The sequence below is a fragment of the Ptychodera flava genome, chromosome 4 (assembly GCF_041260155.1).
Source record: "Ptychodera flava strain L36383 chromosome 4, AS_Pfla_20210202, whole genome shotgun sequence".
NCBI classification, from domain to species: domain Eukaryota; kingdom Metazoa; phylum Hemichordata; class Enteropneusta; family Ptychoderidae; genus Ptychodera; species Ptychodera flava.
This window is the reverse complement of record NC_091931.1, coordinates 17,125,463-17,145,265: the sequence shown is the minus strand read 5'-3', so window position 1 is coordinate 17,145,265 and position 19,803 is coordinate 17,125,463. Positions and strand designations below refer to the sequence as shown.

The 19,803-nt window shown below is 38.8% G+C and overlaps 2 protein-coding genes across 6 annotated transcripts in view; both read right to left on the bottom strand.

The window, feature by feature from the left end:
* LOC139131035 (cyclic nucleotide-binding domain-containing protein 2-like) overlaps nt 1-19,803 on the bottom strand; it is a 77,729-nt gene that overhangs the window by 16,762 nt on the left and 41,164 nt on the right. For 2 of the 5 annotated variants that reach the window (XM_070696953.1, XM_070696955.1), the window contains exon 1: nt 556-712. The exons of the other annotated variants lie outside the window; for them this stretch is intronic. In XM_070696953.1, the coding sequence (XP_070553054.1) occupies nt 556-621 (66 nt within the window). In that variant the 5' untranslated portion in view covers nt 622-712. Of the gene's footprint in view, nt 1-555; nt 713-19,803 lie in introns of those variants that run through there. 5 annotated transcript variants of the gene reach the window in all.
* LOC139130558 (sulfotransferase 2B1-like) lies at nt 10,344-11,392 on the bottom strand. Its single transcript, XM_070696306.1, has 2 exons — nt 10,745-11,392; nt 10,344-10,712 (listed from the first exon to the last, which is right to left on the bottom strand). Exons 1-2 carry the CDS (start codon nt 11,390-11,392, stop codon nt 10,491-10,493), a joined length of 870 nt encoding a protein of 289 aa, XP_070552407.1. The 3' UTR covers nt 10,344-10,490.

The following is a 19,803-nucleotide window of genomic DNA, read 5'->3' as shown; positions in this document are numbered from 1 at the left end:
AGACAGAATGTCTCCGGGAGAAAACTTGAAAGGCATTCCGGTGAAAAAAGGTGACGGCCTCTGAGAATATTCCAACACTCGGGAAATTATTTTATTGGAAAATGAGATGCACGCATCGCTAATCTTCAAATTATCACGGTTTATGGTTAAAGCGACCGCGAAATAATGGACAGGTGTTTTCGCATGGACGGAAAAGTCGAGAGGGATTTCAATTGTTGGGTGTTTTCATGACAAAACTCACGAAGCATAAATAGCCTTGACGAAGTCCAGTCACAAAATCTCTGGCAATTAAGAAATACCACAATAGGTCTTGAACGCTATTGTCTTTCAGGCCAATTGGCCAATTAGCGCAATTGTCTGAATGAACAAGCAAATTAGGCGAAGTATAAATAGGGCCCACACTTTCAACAAGGATGTAAAACTTGGTGCTATGTGCAAACGAAGTATGTATGTTGTCGACCTTATGTACCGCACATAACGACAGAACAGGTGAAAACAAACTCTTCTAAAAACAACAAATCACTAAAAGTCATACTCTTCCCCTAATAAACCCACCTCTAAATACCTAGGCCTTCTTGCGAGATATTCCAGATAGTCGTACAAAATTCTCTGACGGTTCATTTCCGCCCGCTGGAAAACAATACCGGTCTTGCTTCGTAATGTCCCAGCGCTGCGTGTATGACAGGAGACAAACTGAGACGACGGCCTGGCAGCTCTAATCTTTGACCCCACGATACGTGTCTATTTTTTCACATTCCGAATTGAATGTATGCGAGTAATAACCAATGGAAACGTGAATTTGACACGCCTATCTTCTGTAGCTCTTTTATTTGTACGTTTATTTGGTGTGTGTTCGATACTCTAAACATGCTTTAAAGTCAGAAGCAAAAGTGGAATTTTTTAACAAAATACTCAACCGACGGAATCTGGTAGGAATAGGTCGCTTTGATTAGAGAACATCGAAAACCGGATCCAACCATCAAATTACCAAGTGCAAATATCTTGTTATTCTATTCAGACAGGTCGATCTGTTGACAACAGTCATTTTGTGTTTCAGAAATACTGCTGCCTCGAGGGAAAAAAACAATAAAGATATCTCAAAAAATTCCGAGTGCTAAGCACTGTCATAAATGCGCCAGGTATCGGTATGATAGGAATTGCAACTATACCAGATATTCGAAGAACCGTCGTTATAAGCGTGAATATTGACGTACACCTGGCAACCGGGAGTCGCTATCCAATCATCATACTGGAAGGGCACCAAGTGGCCTTGCATTTACAAATACATTTTCAAAGCCGTATTTTTTTTATAAAGGATGACACGAAAACCCTCTCATATTATAGTTTTCAAAAAGTAGAGAATCTGAAGTTTAGAATGGTATCAATAATTTTCTCGAAGGTTGAAGGGGTACATATTCAGGTAGAAAGCCTCAATTTTGATATTAATCATGATAAAAATTAACTTATGTCGAAAACTTTATGCTACTTGGTGAAATCAAGTATCTCATTTGAAACTAGAATAGTATATTCCCCGGGTCCATTCTTATTCTTAAATGGCAGGGGTTGAAAGACTGACAATCAAAAAAGTTATTAAATCGTGATTTGGTGAAACGAAACGACTCTCATCCAAAATGTAAAAACTTTATTGCCAAACAAAATTGGTTATTTCTTATACCGTATTAAAGAGCATAATTTGAAAATTTCACAAAATTTAACCCAGCCATAGTGAAGTTAAGATTTTTATGAAGTGTTGAAAACGGGAGAAAAATAAGAAGCCAGGAAACGGGGTGATTCGCAACATTTGCATGAATTTAGACTTCTGCCTCACCCAACTTACGACGGCTTGTCTTGTCATGCTAAAAGATGAATCCAACCAATATCTTAATTTTAGGTAAACAAATAAAAGAAAATTGAAAAAAGTGATTTGAGCAAAATAAATTGCGTCATGTTCAACGCCACCGTGATCAACTCATAACTTAGAGTGCAGATTGTAGTCCCACTTCACCGTAAGACACCAACTTCACCATCGGTGTAGGTTGTTAATACCCCTGTGTGATACAGCGGTATCTTTGCATCTGGCATTTGTATGCATTTGATTTGCACAATCGCATCTAATTCTACTTACACTGGTTCTTAAGGTAGTTTGCACCTCGAAAGTGAAAGACTTAAACTTTTGCTCTAACTTTCCTCAAGGAATCTTTCAATCATTCTCTTTCAAAATCAAGAATAAAAATAGGGGGTCACCGTGCAAATTTTGGTACTAGGGAAACAAGTTATCCAAGATTTACCGATATCTGAAATTCAAAATGGCAGCCATCCCTGTGTTAACTCTATGGAGAAAAATAAAAATTTTCGAATTTCGAAAAACTAAGCCGATGAAAAGTTTTCTTTTACCAAGAGCTTTAAAATGAACCCCCACATGTGGTATATCAGAAGAGAATTGTAAAAGATTGAGAGTCCGAATATCTGTCCCCGAGGTGCGTTCTACCTTAATCATATCTACATCGGGCAATGTAGCTTTCAGCTGGGTCAGTGTGGGAACCTCGCCGCATATCCATCCGAGCCTTACCTCGGTGTCCCATGCAAATATCGGGAAAAAAACATATTCTGATTGTCATTACGACAACCTCCGTGTCGGAACAGCTTTGCCTTTACGACTGTATGAATGCCTAAACAAACCTCATTGAGGAGATGGTCGGTGAATGCATAAATGGGTCTTTTCGCAGTCTAAATTGTATCTCAAGCTGTTCTTTAGACTGGAAGATCCGTCGCTCGAGGGCGCTCGAGTGACGGATCTTTCAGTGCAGTCTAGTTGTTCTTCAGCAGCCAAAAACTTTGTACATTTAAATTTCGCGGTACATTACTTTTTACAAGTGTTATACCAAGCAGACACATAAGTTGTGTAAGTACAACAACATGGCATAATTGTAGTTTGCAAATAGCATCAATAAAACACTGTGAAAAGTCGTAATTGGGGCATTTGACTTTTTCAACTGTTATGCCCCGATAAGAGCGCCCTCTTACAGCAAACGAGGCCTGTCAAGTTCTCTGACAATGTTAAGACTTGATTGGTAATTACCAAGGCATTTGTGTTTTTCAATGCAAACTCGACACCGGATCCTGTAGCACTGGCTGAATGAGTGGCGACAGCAACTGTGATCGATTATATTCTATCACAGATAGCTACATAGTCAGTCAGTCTACTCCTTGTCCATCCTAAAGTCAGCCATGCCACTACAAATATTTGGCAAGGTCAGACAATTTCATGATTTCCTGACTTGAAGGCGAACCAGGATGCTCTGATCGGCACTTTGTTTTAATATATTCATGTTACTTTTGATCGGTCGTTTGCCTTTTTTCTACAGTGATGCATTCATTTATTTCTGTATCGTGGTGCCTTTGTTTTCTCAGTAGCTGTGTTCGAACGTCCGAGGTGTTTTATTCGCCGTTAGCTCGAAGCCATGCGCATTTTCATTTCGCACTCGTACAGTTGTTGACCTTTTTTCGTAAGGAAGTATGCGCCTCGAAAATGAAAGACATAAACCTCTGCACAAATTTTCCTCGATGAAACTTTCAAACTTACTCTTATTAAATCGAGAATAAAAATGGGTCACCGCGCATAATTTGGGACCAGAGAAACAAATTGCTGACATTAACAGGTATTTGAACTTCAAAATGGCTGCCATCCCTACGTTACCTTTAGGGGAACACGACATCTTCAATTTTCTCTCTTTTGTTTAAAAGAACGATATGTATAGACGTATACAAACATATCCTTTTTCGGTCTAAGCAATAACTCATCGACTGAAATACACATTGTTCCATTAAAAACATGACCAATTAACGAGAAGCTTTTGTATTGTATCCACAACTACGGCGATGACAAATACACAGATCCATAAATATACGAACGTGTGCGTGCACGCTCAGAATTTAACCTCTGGTCTGCCGTATTGCAGGTAATTTTAGGTCAGTGAAATATAAAAGAGCTGATGAGATATGTTTTCTTTACTTCGACAAAATGAATTTAGGGAACCGACAAACAAGTTACAGAATAAACAGCCTTGGATAGGGGCGTTTTCATTGGGAAAGCCCGGCCAACCTCAACCATCGCCCTTACACGTACCCGCAAATACCATACAAAATAAAAAATAATCATAAACGTTGCTCAACACATAATTTATCACACATTATAACATTTTCCGTCTTTTAAAATGTACAAATAAGTAAACTAATCCTGTAAAACGTGCCACATTTGTCTTTCTGCAAGGGAACCACAGTCGCCATATAGCACAGTGTCCTGCACATCGCATACGAAGATGTGAAACAAGATCTGTCCGGAATCGTTAACAACATTACAGAGTTTTTTCCTAACATCCCTTAACCGTTGAAGATATCGACAGGATTATCGGTACAACTACTGTCCATTCTATGCAAAATCAACTATCAAAGATGTTATTTATAGATGAGGGAATACTACATTAATGTGAAATTCTTTTGTGCGAAAAGACACTGTTAGCATCTGGGAGAACCATTTTACAGTTGCCCAGAGGAGAAAAAGTTAAGCGTATCATACAGTAAGTCTACAGAGGACGCCATCGTACAATGACAAATACAGATGAAGATAATTGTTTCAGCAACGTTTCGACATATTAACGCATTTACACATTCTGCCGAGGTAGTTCGTAAAAAGTGTATGTCCTTCAAGAAATATTTGGCTTTCCGCGTCACCAACCTTCAAAAGTCCCAAGTCACCGTACATGGCTTTCGCGAGTTATATCAGCCACGCTGTGCCTGATTTCGGAAAATTAGCAACTATATTGCTCGGTCTAAACTTGAAATTATCAGTTGCTCGGGATTCCAATTTCTTCTTGTCATAAAGACGAGTAAAAACAGGTAAAAAGAACCCTCTCTTGTGCTATTATATGACCTGGCTTTAAAATTTCAGTTTCAAAAATTCTGTTCACGATACATTTTCTTCCACACGCCTTGCTTGACGGCTCAATGTGTCCAGCGACCATTAGCCTCAACAAATGCTAACTAGAATAGAACAAGGTGGTGCGGGTTTTATTTGGTGGAGTTGACAGATGTACATGTACATCGCAATTTTAAACGAATAACAGGAGACCAGAACATGAAGTGCATAATGTCTAGTCTAATCCGAACAAAAAAGCTTTAAATTGGTCGTCTTTGACCATTACTTTCATAATATTGTACAAAAAGACAATGCTGCGACCAGTTTTGGGATATACTATTACATTTCACGGGCAGGAATGGTCAGATTATTGATAGTCATACAGAGGGAGAGAGAGAGAGAGAGAGAGAGAGAGAGAGAGAGAGAGAGAGAGAGAGAGAGAGAGAGAGAGAGAGAGAGAGAGAGAGAGAGAGAGAGAGAGAGAGAGAGACAGACAGACAGACAGACAGACAGACAGACAGGCAGGCAGGCAGGCAGACAGACAGACAGACAGACAGACAGACAGACAGACAGGCAGGCAGGCAGGCATGCAGACAGACAGACAGACAGGCAGGCAGGCAGACAGACAGACACAGAAACAGAGACAGGCAGACAGACAGACACAGAGATATACAGACACATAGGCAGAGACAGACAAAGATCAAGTGAGAGACAGAGATAGAGAGACTAAAAGCAGACGAAAGACAGACAGACAGACAGACAGACACCAATCAGACAGAAAGAAAGAGAAGCAGACGCACAAAAAGAAAGACACAAGTAGAGAGATATCGGCAGTGGGGACGCATTTTTCATTTGTTCTTGGTTTAATCTTCAGTCATCATTTCGTCTTACCTTCACAGATTACTGTTTTCTAATTATCAATTCACAAATATTTGCTAACGTATCGATGTTGTCTCAGACTTCTGGCCTCGACAGTATTCGAAGGATGAGTGGCTGCCTTTCAAAAACGCGATGCATGAATATAGTATACTCACAGCTAATAGAGCTTTAATCAGACTCTCAAGCAAACAGTACGCACGTGATTCGACTATCTATTCTTATATAAACAGGTTTGACTTGTACCGATATGTTTTCCTTCTCGGGCCGATGGACCTTGCGTTGACCCCTTAACCCGATGGACCTTGCGTTGACCCCTTATCCCCTTCGAAAAGTGTATCTATACGGAGGGCCCTTATGATTAACATTGCGTTTTTACCAAAACGTCAATAATGTATTCACCAACTAGGGCAATGCAATTCATCCTAAGGGACGGACCATTAGATCTTGGGAGGGGGGTGGTCAAAAACAGAAAAAAAAAATTTCAGAGCAGAAAGTTAGGAAAAAAAAAATTTTCAAACTAGTTTGGAAAATAAAAAAAAAATAAATAAGAAGACAAAGGCGTAAAAAAAAAAATCTGCAAAAGTCTTTAAAATTTTGAATTTTTTTTAGATTTTACCGACAGAAAGCAACTTTCTGTATTTTTTAGTACATCCTCCTGGCACATTTTTAATTTTAAATTATACATTTAGAGTGACTGTATCCCTTATACTGGAAGTTGCACTTATCTTATTTTTTCAGGACTTTTGTATTCTGATCACTTGAAAATTATGAAATTATAGAGCCTGTTTTCTACTTGTTTCCTGCGTACAAACCAAGCAGGTACACTAGGTAAACATTGAAACTATGGTATGGTTGTCACAGACAGAAAGTTGTATTTGCCTTTTAAGATCAAGGTAAACAGATGCAGGCCTCATCAGTTTCATTTTTTTCACAGCATTTTATTGCAATGATGGAATGCAAGAATGGGTGAACAAGTAGAAACAAGTCAATAATGATAAAACAACATATCAAGTCATTATGTATTATTTTGCTTTTAAAAAGGCATTTTCAATTCTTTTTTCTCAAAAAAACAGCCTCAAAAAACAACAGCAACACATGTTTTAACATTCAACAATACACTACGCAGAATGCCATCTATCCAACAAATCCCAACACAAAAACACACAAAAGGGTTGAACTTTGAAAGTTTCTCGATAGCAAATACTGAATAAATCTGCATGAATAATCGTTTTTGTGTAGCAAATTTCAAAGAAATTGGACAAGCCCTTTCAGAGAATACAGATTTTTGACCATGAATGGCATAAATTGCCCTAAAAAGACAAATATTGAAATTTCAACACATCTATACACATCCAATCAATTTGGACATGCTGCTACAGAGAAATAGATGTTTTGATCAAGAAAGGGCAACAATTGCTCTAAAAACACAAATATGCAAATTTAACTATATTATTTAGCTCATTTTAGCTTCTCAGCTTGTCAAAATCAATTGTAAATCATGAGATATGCATGATGTTTGGTGGGGTGAATGTAGGCATTTCACCACGCAGTAGAAAGGGAAGCCAGGAAACCAAAATAGTCAATTTTCAAAACTATAGGAAGCTACTGAGGAGCAACAAGACCATGTTTCAGAGGAAGATGTGTAATCCAAAAAAAAAGCTCCCAAAGTGCCACCAAATAACACCATTTTAATCTCTATTTTTCAAAAGCTCCAACGGCAGGAGGGGGACACCCCCTCCTTACCTCCCCCTGCAAAAATACTCCCCAAGTGCCACCAAATAACACCATTTTTATCTCTATTTTTAAAAAGCTCCAACAGCAGGAGGGGGGACACCCCCCTCCTGACCTCCCCCCGCAAAAATACTCCCAAAGTGCCACCAAATAACACCATTTTAATCTCTATTTTTCAAAAGCTCCAACGGCAGGAGGGGACACCCCCTCCTGACCTCCCCCTGCAAAAATACTCCCCAAGTGCCACCAAATAACACCATTTTTATCTCTATTTTTCAAAAGCTCCAACGGCAGGAGGGGGACACCCCCTCCTGACCTCCCCCCGCAAATATACTCCCCAGTGCCACCAAATAACACCATTTTAATCTCTATTTTTCAAAAGCTCCAACAGCAGCAGGGGGACACCCCTCTCCTGACCTCCCCCCCCCCTCGTGACCGCTTGCGTGGCCGCTTGTGGTGCTTGGCACCACATCTTTGCCCTCTTTATCTTCAGACAGCGACGAACTAAAAAAAAATTATAAATCTGAAAATTTACTCTGAAAAAAAAAATTTGCACAGCTAATCTCAATTGGAAAAAAAAAATTTCAGAAATTTACAATAGTAAAAAAAAAAATTTCACAATTTCATTGTGACCACCCCCCCTCCCAAGGTCTAATGGTCCATCCCTAATTACAAACATACTGTGGACAAACTTCTATTGGATGTCCTTGTGCGTGTGTGACCTCTATATGTGTATCTCACAAATAAATGAAAATTGTGAGGATTTCTTAATAAAGTGCTATGTGCAATACAAAAAGATATGTCACTGTCGTCACATGAAATGTGATAAAATCACTTTGATGGTTGTACTTTTAGTAAGATATTTATATCATCAGGTCTTGATACATTGTATGACGACCTGTACAAGAGCAGAATTTAGAAACAAGCACTGCATCTGCTGCATGCAGAGGCGTGTCTATCAGGATACACCAACTGTAAATGAGAAATGTTGTTTTTTGTCTCATTTACTTGTTCGCTGCCTCTGGTTACAATCACATAAGAATGCATGACTAGAAAAACAATTATTTGATAGCTTTGTCAACACCAGTGAGTGTTGTGACGTCATACCCTCACATTACTTCTGACAATGTATCCTATCATCCGACATTGTGGCCCAAGATGTTTTCTACATCTACGAATTCACTGCATTGCCCAAACTGTATAATAGTGGCAACTTTACAATGTACCTGCTTCCAGCCCATAATGGACTCACGCAAACAAAGTTTGCTTTCGTCCTTTAGCGACCGGGAGGGGGTACATTATTGCTTAAATATAGTGTCATCATATTGAAATTTAACTCTCTGTTTCTAGCGTCAATTATTTCAGCAATTGAAATGACGTCCTCCATACTCCTACTGATAAGGAATATTTCGATTTATACTTTTGGCTTTTTCTCTTATTGTTGCATCAAAAAGATCACTCTGGGCAACTGTAAAATGATTCTTCCAATCACCTACAGTTCCTTTTCGCACGAATGGATTTCCTCATCTAGGAATCTGAAGTGTAACAGTAGATTTCGCATCGCACCGACGGTTGCTGTGCTGACAAACCTCTCGAGACTCTCTGGTCAAAAGAACGAGGGAGAAATTCTGCGATTTTTTCAACGACTCCAGGCAGATATTGTTGCATTTCTTCGTATGTGACGTGGAGAACGTTGTTCTCAATGCCCTTTTGTAACCGGTCACCAACATGTCACCAACATGTTTTTCATTTATTTATTTATTATGTCGCACCCATGGTGTCAAGTTTGAAAGCTTTGCAGCGTTTGTTCCACGCTTGTGGAAACATAAATCACCCTAAAAGATTTTAGGAGAGGGTTATCACCTGCAAATCGTTCAACAGTCAACAAGGTCACGATGAAGTTTGATATGTTCACCACAACACCTGATAACCTTTGGCAGCACACCATATCTTTAACCTTAATTACAATTGTTAGTACGCCGCATGGTACCGACATGCCCGTCTCATCCACAGGTGCTCGCGTCGTTGCCTGGATAGTCGGCCGAAGGCCAAAGTGTAAATCTCGAGGCCGAACCTCTGTTCATGCATCTAAAACGCCTAGTACCGAGGTTCGGACCATAGCCAACGATCGACTATCCTGTCAACGCTGCGAGCACATGCGGTCTGCTCAGCCAGTGCGAAAGTACCGGGCAAGATGTTCACTTGCATTACAATGTAATCTTTTTTAAGCGAACCAGTTGTCATTACAGAAAATACTCCAAAACGACAATAATATATTCATTTACCAGGGCTGTGCATTTCATCCTAATTAGAAACATACTATAGAGAAAATCAAGCTGAGTGTTCATTTAGTGATGATCTGTGACCCCTATAAATGTATCGCATAAATATATGAAAATTGTTAAGATTTAAGAATAAAGTTCTAAACGCTATACAAAATATGTGTCCCTCTTGTCACATGAAATGCAAGACAATCATTCTGATCGGCACATCTCGGTAAGATGTTTATGTCAGAAAGTCTCGATGTGATGACCTTTGGACGTTCTGTAGTAAGGCAGTCGGGCCTAACTCTTCAGGCTTAAAATGTATAAAATGCAAAGTTGATAATACTGAGTGAGTGGCTAGAATGCCACAATCTATGGAGCACCATAACACGTGCAATGGCATAATACAAGAAAAAGTACAGAGAATTTTCAAAAGGTATGAAACGTCAGAAATATAAATGCAACAAACGAATGGCTTCATTCATACCAGCTGACTGCATGGAAGGGCATGCTTAAATTAAAGCTATGAAAATTGTACGTTAGAAACCCGCCGTTTGACTACCTTACATGTCCTCTGATCTCAGTTACAAGCTCATTAAAATGCACGACTAGAAATGCAAATGAAACGTGGATAAATTGAAATTCAACTCTCTGTTTCTTATCTCAGTCGTGTCGACATTTGCACTGGTTTCCTTGGAATCCTACTGATACGGGATATTTCTATTTATACTTTTGACTTTTTCGCCAATTATTGCATCAAAACGCTCACTCTGGGCAACTGTAAAATGATTCTTCCAATCACCTACAGCCCCTTTTCGCACGAATGGATTTTCACCTTTGGGAACTATTTCCTCATCAAGGAATCTGAAGTTGAACTGTTGATTTCGCATCGCAGCGACGGTAGTCGAGCTGACAACCCCCTCGATATCCTCTTTGGTCAAAGGACGTTGGAGAAATTCTGCGATTTTGTGTTAACTACTCCGGGCAGATCTTGTTGCATTTCTTCGTATGTGACGTGGAGGACGTTATCTTCAGTGCCCTTTTGGTACCAGTCACCAACATGTCGCACCCATGGTGTCAAGTGTAGTCGACTCTCTTCAAAACTTTGCAAGGTTTGTTCCCAGTTTCCTGTAGAGCATGCACCATTGACGAAGACTTTCCAGAAATGATACTGGGATACTACTACATCCTTTGGATTTCGACATATATAGATCAGCTTAACACCCTTATCTTTCAACTCATGGCACGGGATTATAGTAGCTGGGAGGTGAGTAAAGAAGAGACGAGGCGACGGCAGGTCATCGACGTTAACAGTTTCAACAACGTGTTGACATATACTGCCGAAATATCTGGTAAAGAGTGTGTGTTCTTCAAACCATGTTGGACTCTCTGTCTTGTCAACCTTCAATAGTCCCCAGTCATTATACATGGCCTTCATGACCTCTATCAGCCACATTGTGCCTGATTTTGGAAAACTAGCGAGCACTACATCGTTGGGTTTGAACTTAAATTTATCAGCTGCTCGGGATTCCAATTTCTTCCTGTCATAATGACGGGCGAATACGTACCCATCCGCTGTAAAAACGCCTTCTCTGTGTGCCATCCTGTGACGAGATTCAAAACCTCAATAACTGCACAATCTATTCGCAATTGCATCGGCCTGCTCGAGAGTTCAATGTCACTGATGACAAGCAGCCTCGACCTAAATACCATTTACAACACAACAAGCGAAGGGCTTTTATCTTGATAGATATATATCACACTTTGACATGAATAACAGGAGATAATAATGTGGAGTGTACAACTTCAAGGCTTATTCAAAAATATAATTTTCGATTGGTCGTCTTTGATCATTTTACTGCAATAAAGCTTGACAAAACATATAGTGCTGCGAGCTAAACATTTTACACTTTACATTACCTGAGATGCACCATTACATCCACTGACCGGATTTGTCTGTCAGATCGTGGATGGACATACACTGACAAAAAGAGACAGATAGACAGACAGACAGTGAGACAAAAAAGACGAACAGAGTGACATAGATAGAGAGAACCAGAGAGACTGTGAGTGAGAGACTGCCAGAGACACAGACACTGAGGGGTACTTTTCGTTTGTTCTTTTCGTTTTACCTTCGGTAATCATTCATCTTTATACTTCTTCATAGGTAATTTTCTAATCGTCAGGTCACGAACATTTGCTAACGCATTGATGCTGTCTTAGATTTTTGGCCTCGATAGAAATCTCATGACGTGCTGGTATATTTCAAAACCTCGATGCAAACTGTCGTACAACAAAAACAATTTACGTAAACTCTATCGACAATTCAAATTCAAAATTATCGCTTTCCTGTGTTAACTCAATTGCGAAAATTAAATGTTCGATTTTTACAAGATCAATACGGTGGAAAGTTTATTAACTCTGCTAGCTTCAAAATAGGTCATAACAAACAGCAGAAAAGGAAAGAATAAAATATATCAGTACAGAACAAATTGTTCTAAGTTTGAAGTTTAACTCATTCTTAGTCTCCATAAAATGTCACAGTGATGTTGTTTCATTTCCAGTGACAAAGCTTTACCTAAAACGTTTATAATCATCGTAAAAGAAGGGCCGTGATTGTATGTAACAAACATTTTACATTGCTAAGTTAATGATGAATGCGAAGTCTGAATGAGTTGTGTAAGGGACTAGAAAGAAATTAAACCTGCAAGCAGCGTTGGTGGGCCCAAGCTGTTAACATTGTTTCAAGTTCTTGCACTGATGATATTATGTGCAAAAGTTGAGCTTGAAAAAGTCTTTAAGGATTTTACCATAATCTCAGTTACTGTAGGTTTCGCTGGTAATCGTATGTTTTACGCAAATCCAATATGGCGGCCAAACAAAGTGACCAATCCAAATACCTCTTGGAAACTTTAAAGTGCTCACACTGAGGATAATACAATCAAAATTTCAGTTCAATCGGTGTTTTGGTTCTGGAGAAGATTTTTAAAGATTAAATTGTGATTTTCGCAAAATCCAATATGGCGGCAAAACCACGCGAATGATCCAAATGCCTCTTGCAAACAGAGATCACACTCAAGATGTTACAGGTAAAATTTCAGTTCGATCAGTGTGTTGGTTCTAGAGAAGAAGATTTTTAAAGATTAAAATGGTATTTTTCAAAACTCTAATATGGCGGCCAAGGTCACGTGACCGAATGTGATTTTACTTGTAAAGTCTTAGGACCTTAGATCAGTATTGCTATACAGAAAATTTCAAATTGACTAGACCCAAAGGTCTTCCGGAGAAGCCATTTTTATGTTCTTGGAAAATTCAATATGGCCGCCAGGCCACATGACCAATCAAAATTTTACGGATAATTTTCACAAGTACTTATAAGTGCCTATTAGCCCTACAAGTTTTAGAAGTTTACATTTAGCGGTTTCTGAGATCAAGAGTGACAAAAAAGTTACCGAAGAAGAAGAAGAGGAAGTGGAAGAACAAGAACAGTGAACTCCAGTAAAACCAATAGGGGGCCGAAGCCTTTCGGCTTGGGCCCCCTATACAAGTGGGGAAATAACGGTGTTTGGGGAGTGAGAACCAATTTCTCACCTAAGCAATTTTGAAGGGTTGTGAAATTTCACGCATACCTTTTGGGGAGCGTCACAATTTTTGCGCAACTATTTGAAGCCAAGATGAGACCGATATAGTGCTTCGTCCAAAAGTATCAAATCATAATACATTGGAGTCGATTGGGCAAGCTATTAACAATTTTCCCAACAAAACAAGCTACAGCTGAACTTTTATATATGTCTGGTATTTCATGTTAATGTACTTTGCTTGAAGAGGGAGGCAAAATGCATTTGTGTACACGAAATTTGATATCGGATTTCATCGAAAATGTTGATTCACAATACATGGCAGCCTATAGAAATCTCAGAACAAAATTAGCAATATTTGTACATTAACAGATGTTTGATTATTGATATACATGTCCTTGATCAGAATATGTTGGCTAAAAGTGCATAAGTGTACAAGAATTTTAAATTAAGTATTTCACCAAAAATGTAGATCCGCTATACATGGGAGACTGAGAAAACTGTAAATATTTTTTTTAAATATAAAATTAACTAAATCTTTGCATTTATGGGTAGAAAATACGGTGGTTTCAAACGGGTTCGAACTAACAACTTACGGCACCCAGTCGCCTTGCGGAGAAGCCACAGACAAAACTGCGCAGCAATCCTATGTCAGCAGTTATTGCGGTCACTGCTATTTGAACAGTACAAACTGTGTACATTTCAAATGCATAATTTTTCTCTGTATCAGATGTGATGTCTGGTTAAAATCCTTGAGGTATTATGAAATGTACAGTATTCAGCTCATAACTTCCGGTCTTTGTTTTGCTATTGATTTCTAATATGAAATAGAACCCCAGTGATCCAAGGGAAAATACTTACCCATTAAATTGCAAAGTGACGTCAAAAAGAAAAGCAGAACATACTTGCAAGCTTGTCCACTTTCAAAAGGTATTTGAACTTTGAACTTTATTGATAAACGCACAACTTTCCTTTGAAGGGAAGAAAGCACGGCAAAACAAACGAGGAATAATTTTAGAAGAAAATGGAATGATAAGAAAAAAAAACCGCCAAACAAATACGTGTACATGTATACTGTGGTATAGGAATTTCTATAGTTTTATTTTTCATTTTAAATTTGAGTTGTTAGGCATATCATAGAACGTTTTGTGATATTAAGCAGCTTCAGCAAACAAGATATTTTTGACTTGTTGCTTTACAAAGTTGATAATACTGAGTCAGAGAGGAATGCACAACTACAAACATGGACAGGAATGGCATAAAGACCCAGGAAGATTTCCAAAAGTAAGAAAAAATCAGAAATGTAGATGCAATTGAATCAAGTTGTTTCAATCATACCAGCTGGCTGCATGCAAAGGCTTGCCTTCTTATTAAGATATGCAAACTGTATTTGAGGAATGTTGTGGTTTTGTCTGATTTACTTTTTCCCTGATTTTGGTCACAAGCACATTAGAATACGAATATAATATAAATAAAATTGAACTCTCTGTTTCTAGTCTCAGCCGTGTGGGCAATTAAATGGCTTAATTGGCTTAAAAATTCTACTGATACGGAATATTTTGATTTATACTTTTGACTTTTTTCCCTATTGTTGCATCAAAAAGTTCACTTTGGGCAACTGTAAAATGAGTTTTCCAATCACCGACAGTCCCTTTTCGCACGAATGGATTTTCACCTTTGGGAACCAATTCCTCATCTAAGAATGTGAAGTTCAGCAACCGATTTCGCATCGCACCGATGGTAGTTGTTCTGACAACCCTCTCGATATCTCCTTTACTCAAAGGACGTTGAAGAAATTCTGCGATTTTGTCAACGACTCCGGGCAGATCTTTTTGCATTTCTTCGTATGTGACGTGGAGGACGTTTTCCTCGATGCCCTTTTGGTACCAGTCACCAACATGTCGCACCCATGGCGTAAACTGTAGTCGGCTTTCTTGAAAACTTTGCAGCGTTTGTTCCCAGCTCCCTGTAGAGTAATCACCATGGGTGTATGCTTTCCAGAAATGGTACATAGATACCACGACATCTTTGGGATTTCTACAGATATAGATCAGCTTAGCACCTTTATCTTTCAATACATGGCACGGGAATATGGTAGCTGGGAGGTGAGTAAAGAAGAGCCGAGGCGATGGCAGGTCATCCACGTTAACTGTTTCAACAACGTGTTTACATATTGCACCAAGGTAGTCTTTATAGAGTGCATGTTCTTCGAGAAATATTGGGCTTTCTGTATCAGCAACCTTCAATAGTCCCCAGTCACCATACATGGCTTTCACGACTTCTGTTAGCCACGTAATGCCTGATTTCGGAAAACTAGCAAGCACTACATCATTAGGTCTGAATTGGAATTTGTCAGCTGCTCGGGATTCCAACTTCTTCTTGTCATAATGACGGGGAAATACGTACCCATCAACTCTGAAAAAGCCTTCTCCGTGTGCCATCCTGTGATCTTCCGTTCGATTCTAGCTTCAAAACCTGTACTCAAAAACTACACAATATATTTGCTTGCACACGTCCGATCTGCTTGACGGCTCAATGTGTCTGACGATAAGCAGCCTCGACCATCTCCAGTGAAAAAAGCCGGGGATGGGGGCTCTTATGACAACCTTGGGTGCATGAAAACCTTGAGTACTCTACATATATTAGCACTGAGAGAGGGTGATAGATGTATATCGCAATTTTACACAAAAACAGGTGACGATCACGTGACGTGTACAACTCGGAGGCTTACTCACAAATATGAATTTAGATTGGTCGTCTTAGATCATTACTGCCACAAAGATGTGCAATCACATAGTGCTGCGACCTAAACATTTTACACTTTGAATACCTTCGGAGATGCACTTTTACATCCGATGACAGGTATGGTCAGATTATGGACAGATGTGTTTGTTTGATTGATGGATTGATTGATCGATTGATTGACGGTTTGATCGACTGATTGAATTATTGATTGATTGATTGATTGATTGATTGATTGATTGATCGAGAGACACAGACAGACGGAAGGTTAGACAGACAAACAGATAAACTGAGCGAAACAGAAACAAATATAATGAATGTGAGTGCGAGACACAGAGACAGTCAGACAGACAGAGTAACGAAGAATATAAAAATACGAGTCATGCACATAAAAATTGTTAGGTGCTAATTTTACCTCATTCTCAATCTCTGCCAACTGTAACAGTAATGGTTTTTCTTTTCTAGTAAATAGAAATTTACCTAAACGTTCATTAGCATCCTAAGACAAGTGCGCTGATTGTAAAATACGTCTGGATTTCATAAGCAATTGTTTCAAGTTGTCTTACTATGGTCATAACTGCGGTGGAAATATATGAGAGCATGCATTGCTCGGCCTGACTTACTGATAACCTCTTTTCTTAGCTGGCTAAACTATGACCATGTGACTTTTATTTACACGTCCTGTGGAAATTTCATTCATCTCAATAAGTATGTTAGGCTCCTGCGACTAAATATTGACAAACCAATAGAAACCTATATTCGGAAAGATAGATATGTGTCTGCACTGCGTTTAGGTCTGTTCATAACTAGGGATCGAAGTGAATTTTAAAAATACTCCCCGAAAACATTGTTTTAGCGTGATAATATTCAGTTCAACTTAAGGTTGTAGCTGCGATGAAAATGCACATGTATGCATGTTTCACTTCTTCTGACCACTTGATATATTCGATTCTTCAACGGCCCGAGCCGAACGTATCGCTGAACCGCAGGATTTTCTTTACATTGATGGAAACTTCGATTAATCATCCTTGAACATTTGTAAGGGAGATTATGACCTTCGTATTGTTAAATCAATTCATTGGATGCAGAACCTGAATAATTTTGACAGGACGTAATTATATCTCTAAACTGAATTACCATTGCACAACAATACACTCCATAATAGTACTGTATTGCTCGTCTAAGCTAGTGTGAAGGTATATAAGGTTATGGGCTCATGTGCGTTCAAGGTATACCTTCCTTGTGAATCAGTTGCTCTTCTTCGTTTTATCACACATAAACCAGGTGCCAAAAACTCGTATCTGACAGGTTCTGACACCAGGTGCATGTCAACCGTGATTAGTCTACACATATTAGCATTTATATTATATGAGGGAGGGAGCACACATATAAGAGGGGAAATTATCAAATTATAGCCGGATACAGCGAAAGAGATAGAGATAGATACACAGTGAACAAAGGAGACGAACAGAGTGACATAGAGAGAACCAGACAGACAGTGAGTGAGAGACTGCCAGAGACACGGACAGTGCGGAGTACTTTTCGTAAACTTTTGTTCTGTTGTATCTTAGATTTTTGACCTCAATAGAAATCACAAGGCGTGCTGACATTTTTCAAAACCTCGATGCAAACTGATGTACCACAGAAACAATTTAAGTAAACTCTATCGACATTTCAAATTCAAAATGATCGAAATTTAAATGTTCGATTTTTACAAGATCAATAAAGTGAAATTTCTCTATAAGCTTCAAAATATGTTATAAGAAACAGCAGAAAAGGAAAGACTGAAAAATATGAGTACAAAACAATACTGGAGTTTACCTCATTCTTAGTCTTCACAAAATGTCAGTGATGTTGTTTCTTTTCAAGTAACAAAACTTTATCTAAACCTTTATTATCATCCTAAAACAAAGGCAGTGATTGTAAAAGACTTCTGGGATTTAATAAAGCAAGAGTTACCGTTTCACTTTATCTTACTATAGTCCTTACTGTGAGTATGCTATGCTTGTTCTGACCTTCTGATAATTTTTTTACAAGCCGAACCTTCTCATATCGCTAATCCATGATCGCGTGGCTTTAATTGCACGTCTTGAGGAAATTTCATTCATCTCAATTATTCTCTTAGGGTACTGCGACTGGATATTGTCGAACCAATGGAAACGCATATTCGGGAAAATAGACATGTGTCTGCACTGTGGTCTGTCTGCGACTAGAGAAGCAGCTTTTGAATAAACTTCCCAAATCGATTAAAGTAGTTTGACAGTATTCAGTTCATCTTCAGGGCCTTCACTTGAAATGCAGTGTATGCATGCTTTACTTCTTCTGGTCACTTGATTGTTCGACAGCTTGAACCCAGGGTACCACTAAACCGCATGACTTTATTTACACTTGTAAACATAAATGCAAATTGTTGAATCAATCAACAAGATATCTGTCAAATTTGATATAATCGTCATAGAATCTGATAAGCTTTGGCAGCACACCAGACCTTCGAACTAAATTACAATGGTATCAAAAACCTCAGTACGCCGAATGGTACCGACATGCCCATCTTAGCCGAAGGTGCTCGCGTTGTCGCCTGTATAGTCGGCTAGGGGCGACAGTGCGAGGCCAAAGGCCGAGCCTTAGTAGAGCATGCAGCTGAAACACCTACTACCGAGGTTCGGCCTAAAGCCATCAATCGACTATTCTGTCAACGCTACGAGCACCTGTGGTAAACAGCCAGTGTTAAGGTACCGGGCAATAGGTTCGCGTGCATTCAAGTGTAATCTTTTTCGGAAATCAGTTCCTTTATTTCACCTTACATGCTTACTTATAAGCTATGCAAATCATTTGTAAGAAATGCCGTTTGTCTGATGGAGCCTTCAGCTTTCAGTTACTATAAGGGGATGAGCCGGAGGAATTGTTGAAGGGTTACCTTTTATAAACTAGCCTGGGGGAGGAGCACGTTTTACATTGCTAAGTTTATGATAAATGAAAAGTGTGAATGAGTTGCATAAGGAACTGGACAGAAATTACAACTAGGGAAATGCCGGTGTTTTAGGGAGTGAGTGAGTGTCAATTTCTTACATAATCTAAAACTTTCCAATAAAGGATGTTTGATAACTGACATAACTGTATTTGATTAGAATAGGGTTGTTACAAGTGTACGTGTGTGCAAGAAATTTGATTTGAATTCACCCGGAGTTCATTCACTATAAATGGTAATCTATGACAAACTGAATAAATTTTGACATATATACTAACAAAGTGAATCTGTGCTTTTATAAGTGTTTGACAATTGATAAAAATATATTTGATCCAAAAGTGTGTTTGAAAGTGCAGATGTAAACATCGAATGTGATATCGGAATTTCACCAAAAACTATCATTTCACTTCTCATGGTAGTCTAGGGGCAAACTACTACACATATTCAAGACGTGCTATATCTGTGCATTTTAGATAAATGTCTTTCAATTGTGACTTTCAGATTGTGATTAGTTTCTCGACAAACAAGAGTAATGCTCTCTTTACATAACAAGCCAAATTATAATCGACATTACAGCTATTGTCCCTTTTTGATACTGAATAGCCAATTGAACTTATTTGTGAAATGTGTTTTTTTCTATCATATTACTTGAAACCTTGTATAAAAGTGATTATTCACAAAAAAGGGAATCTAGATGACATGGGCAACTATAGGCCTATTTCCATT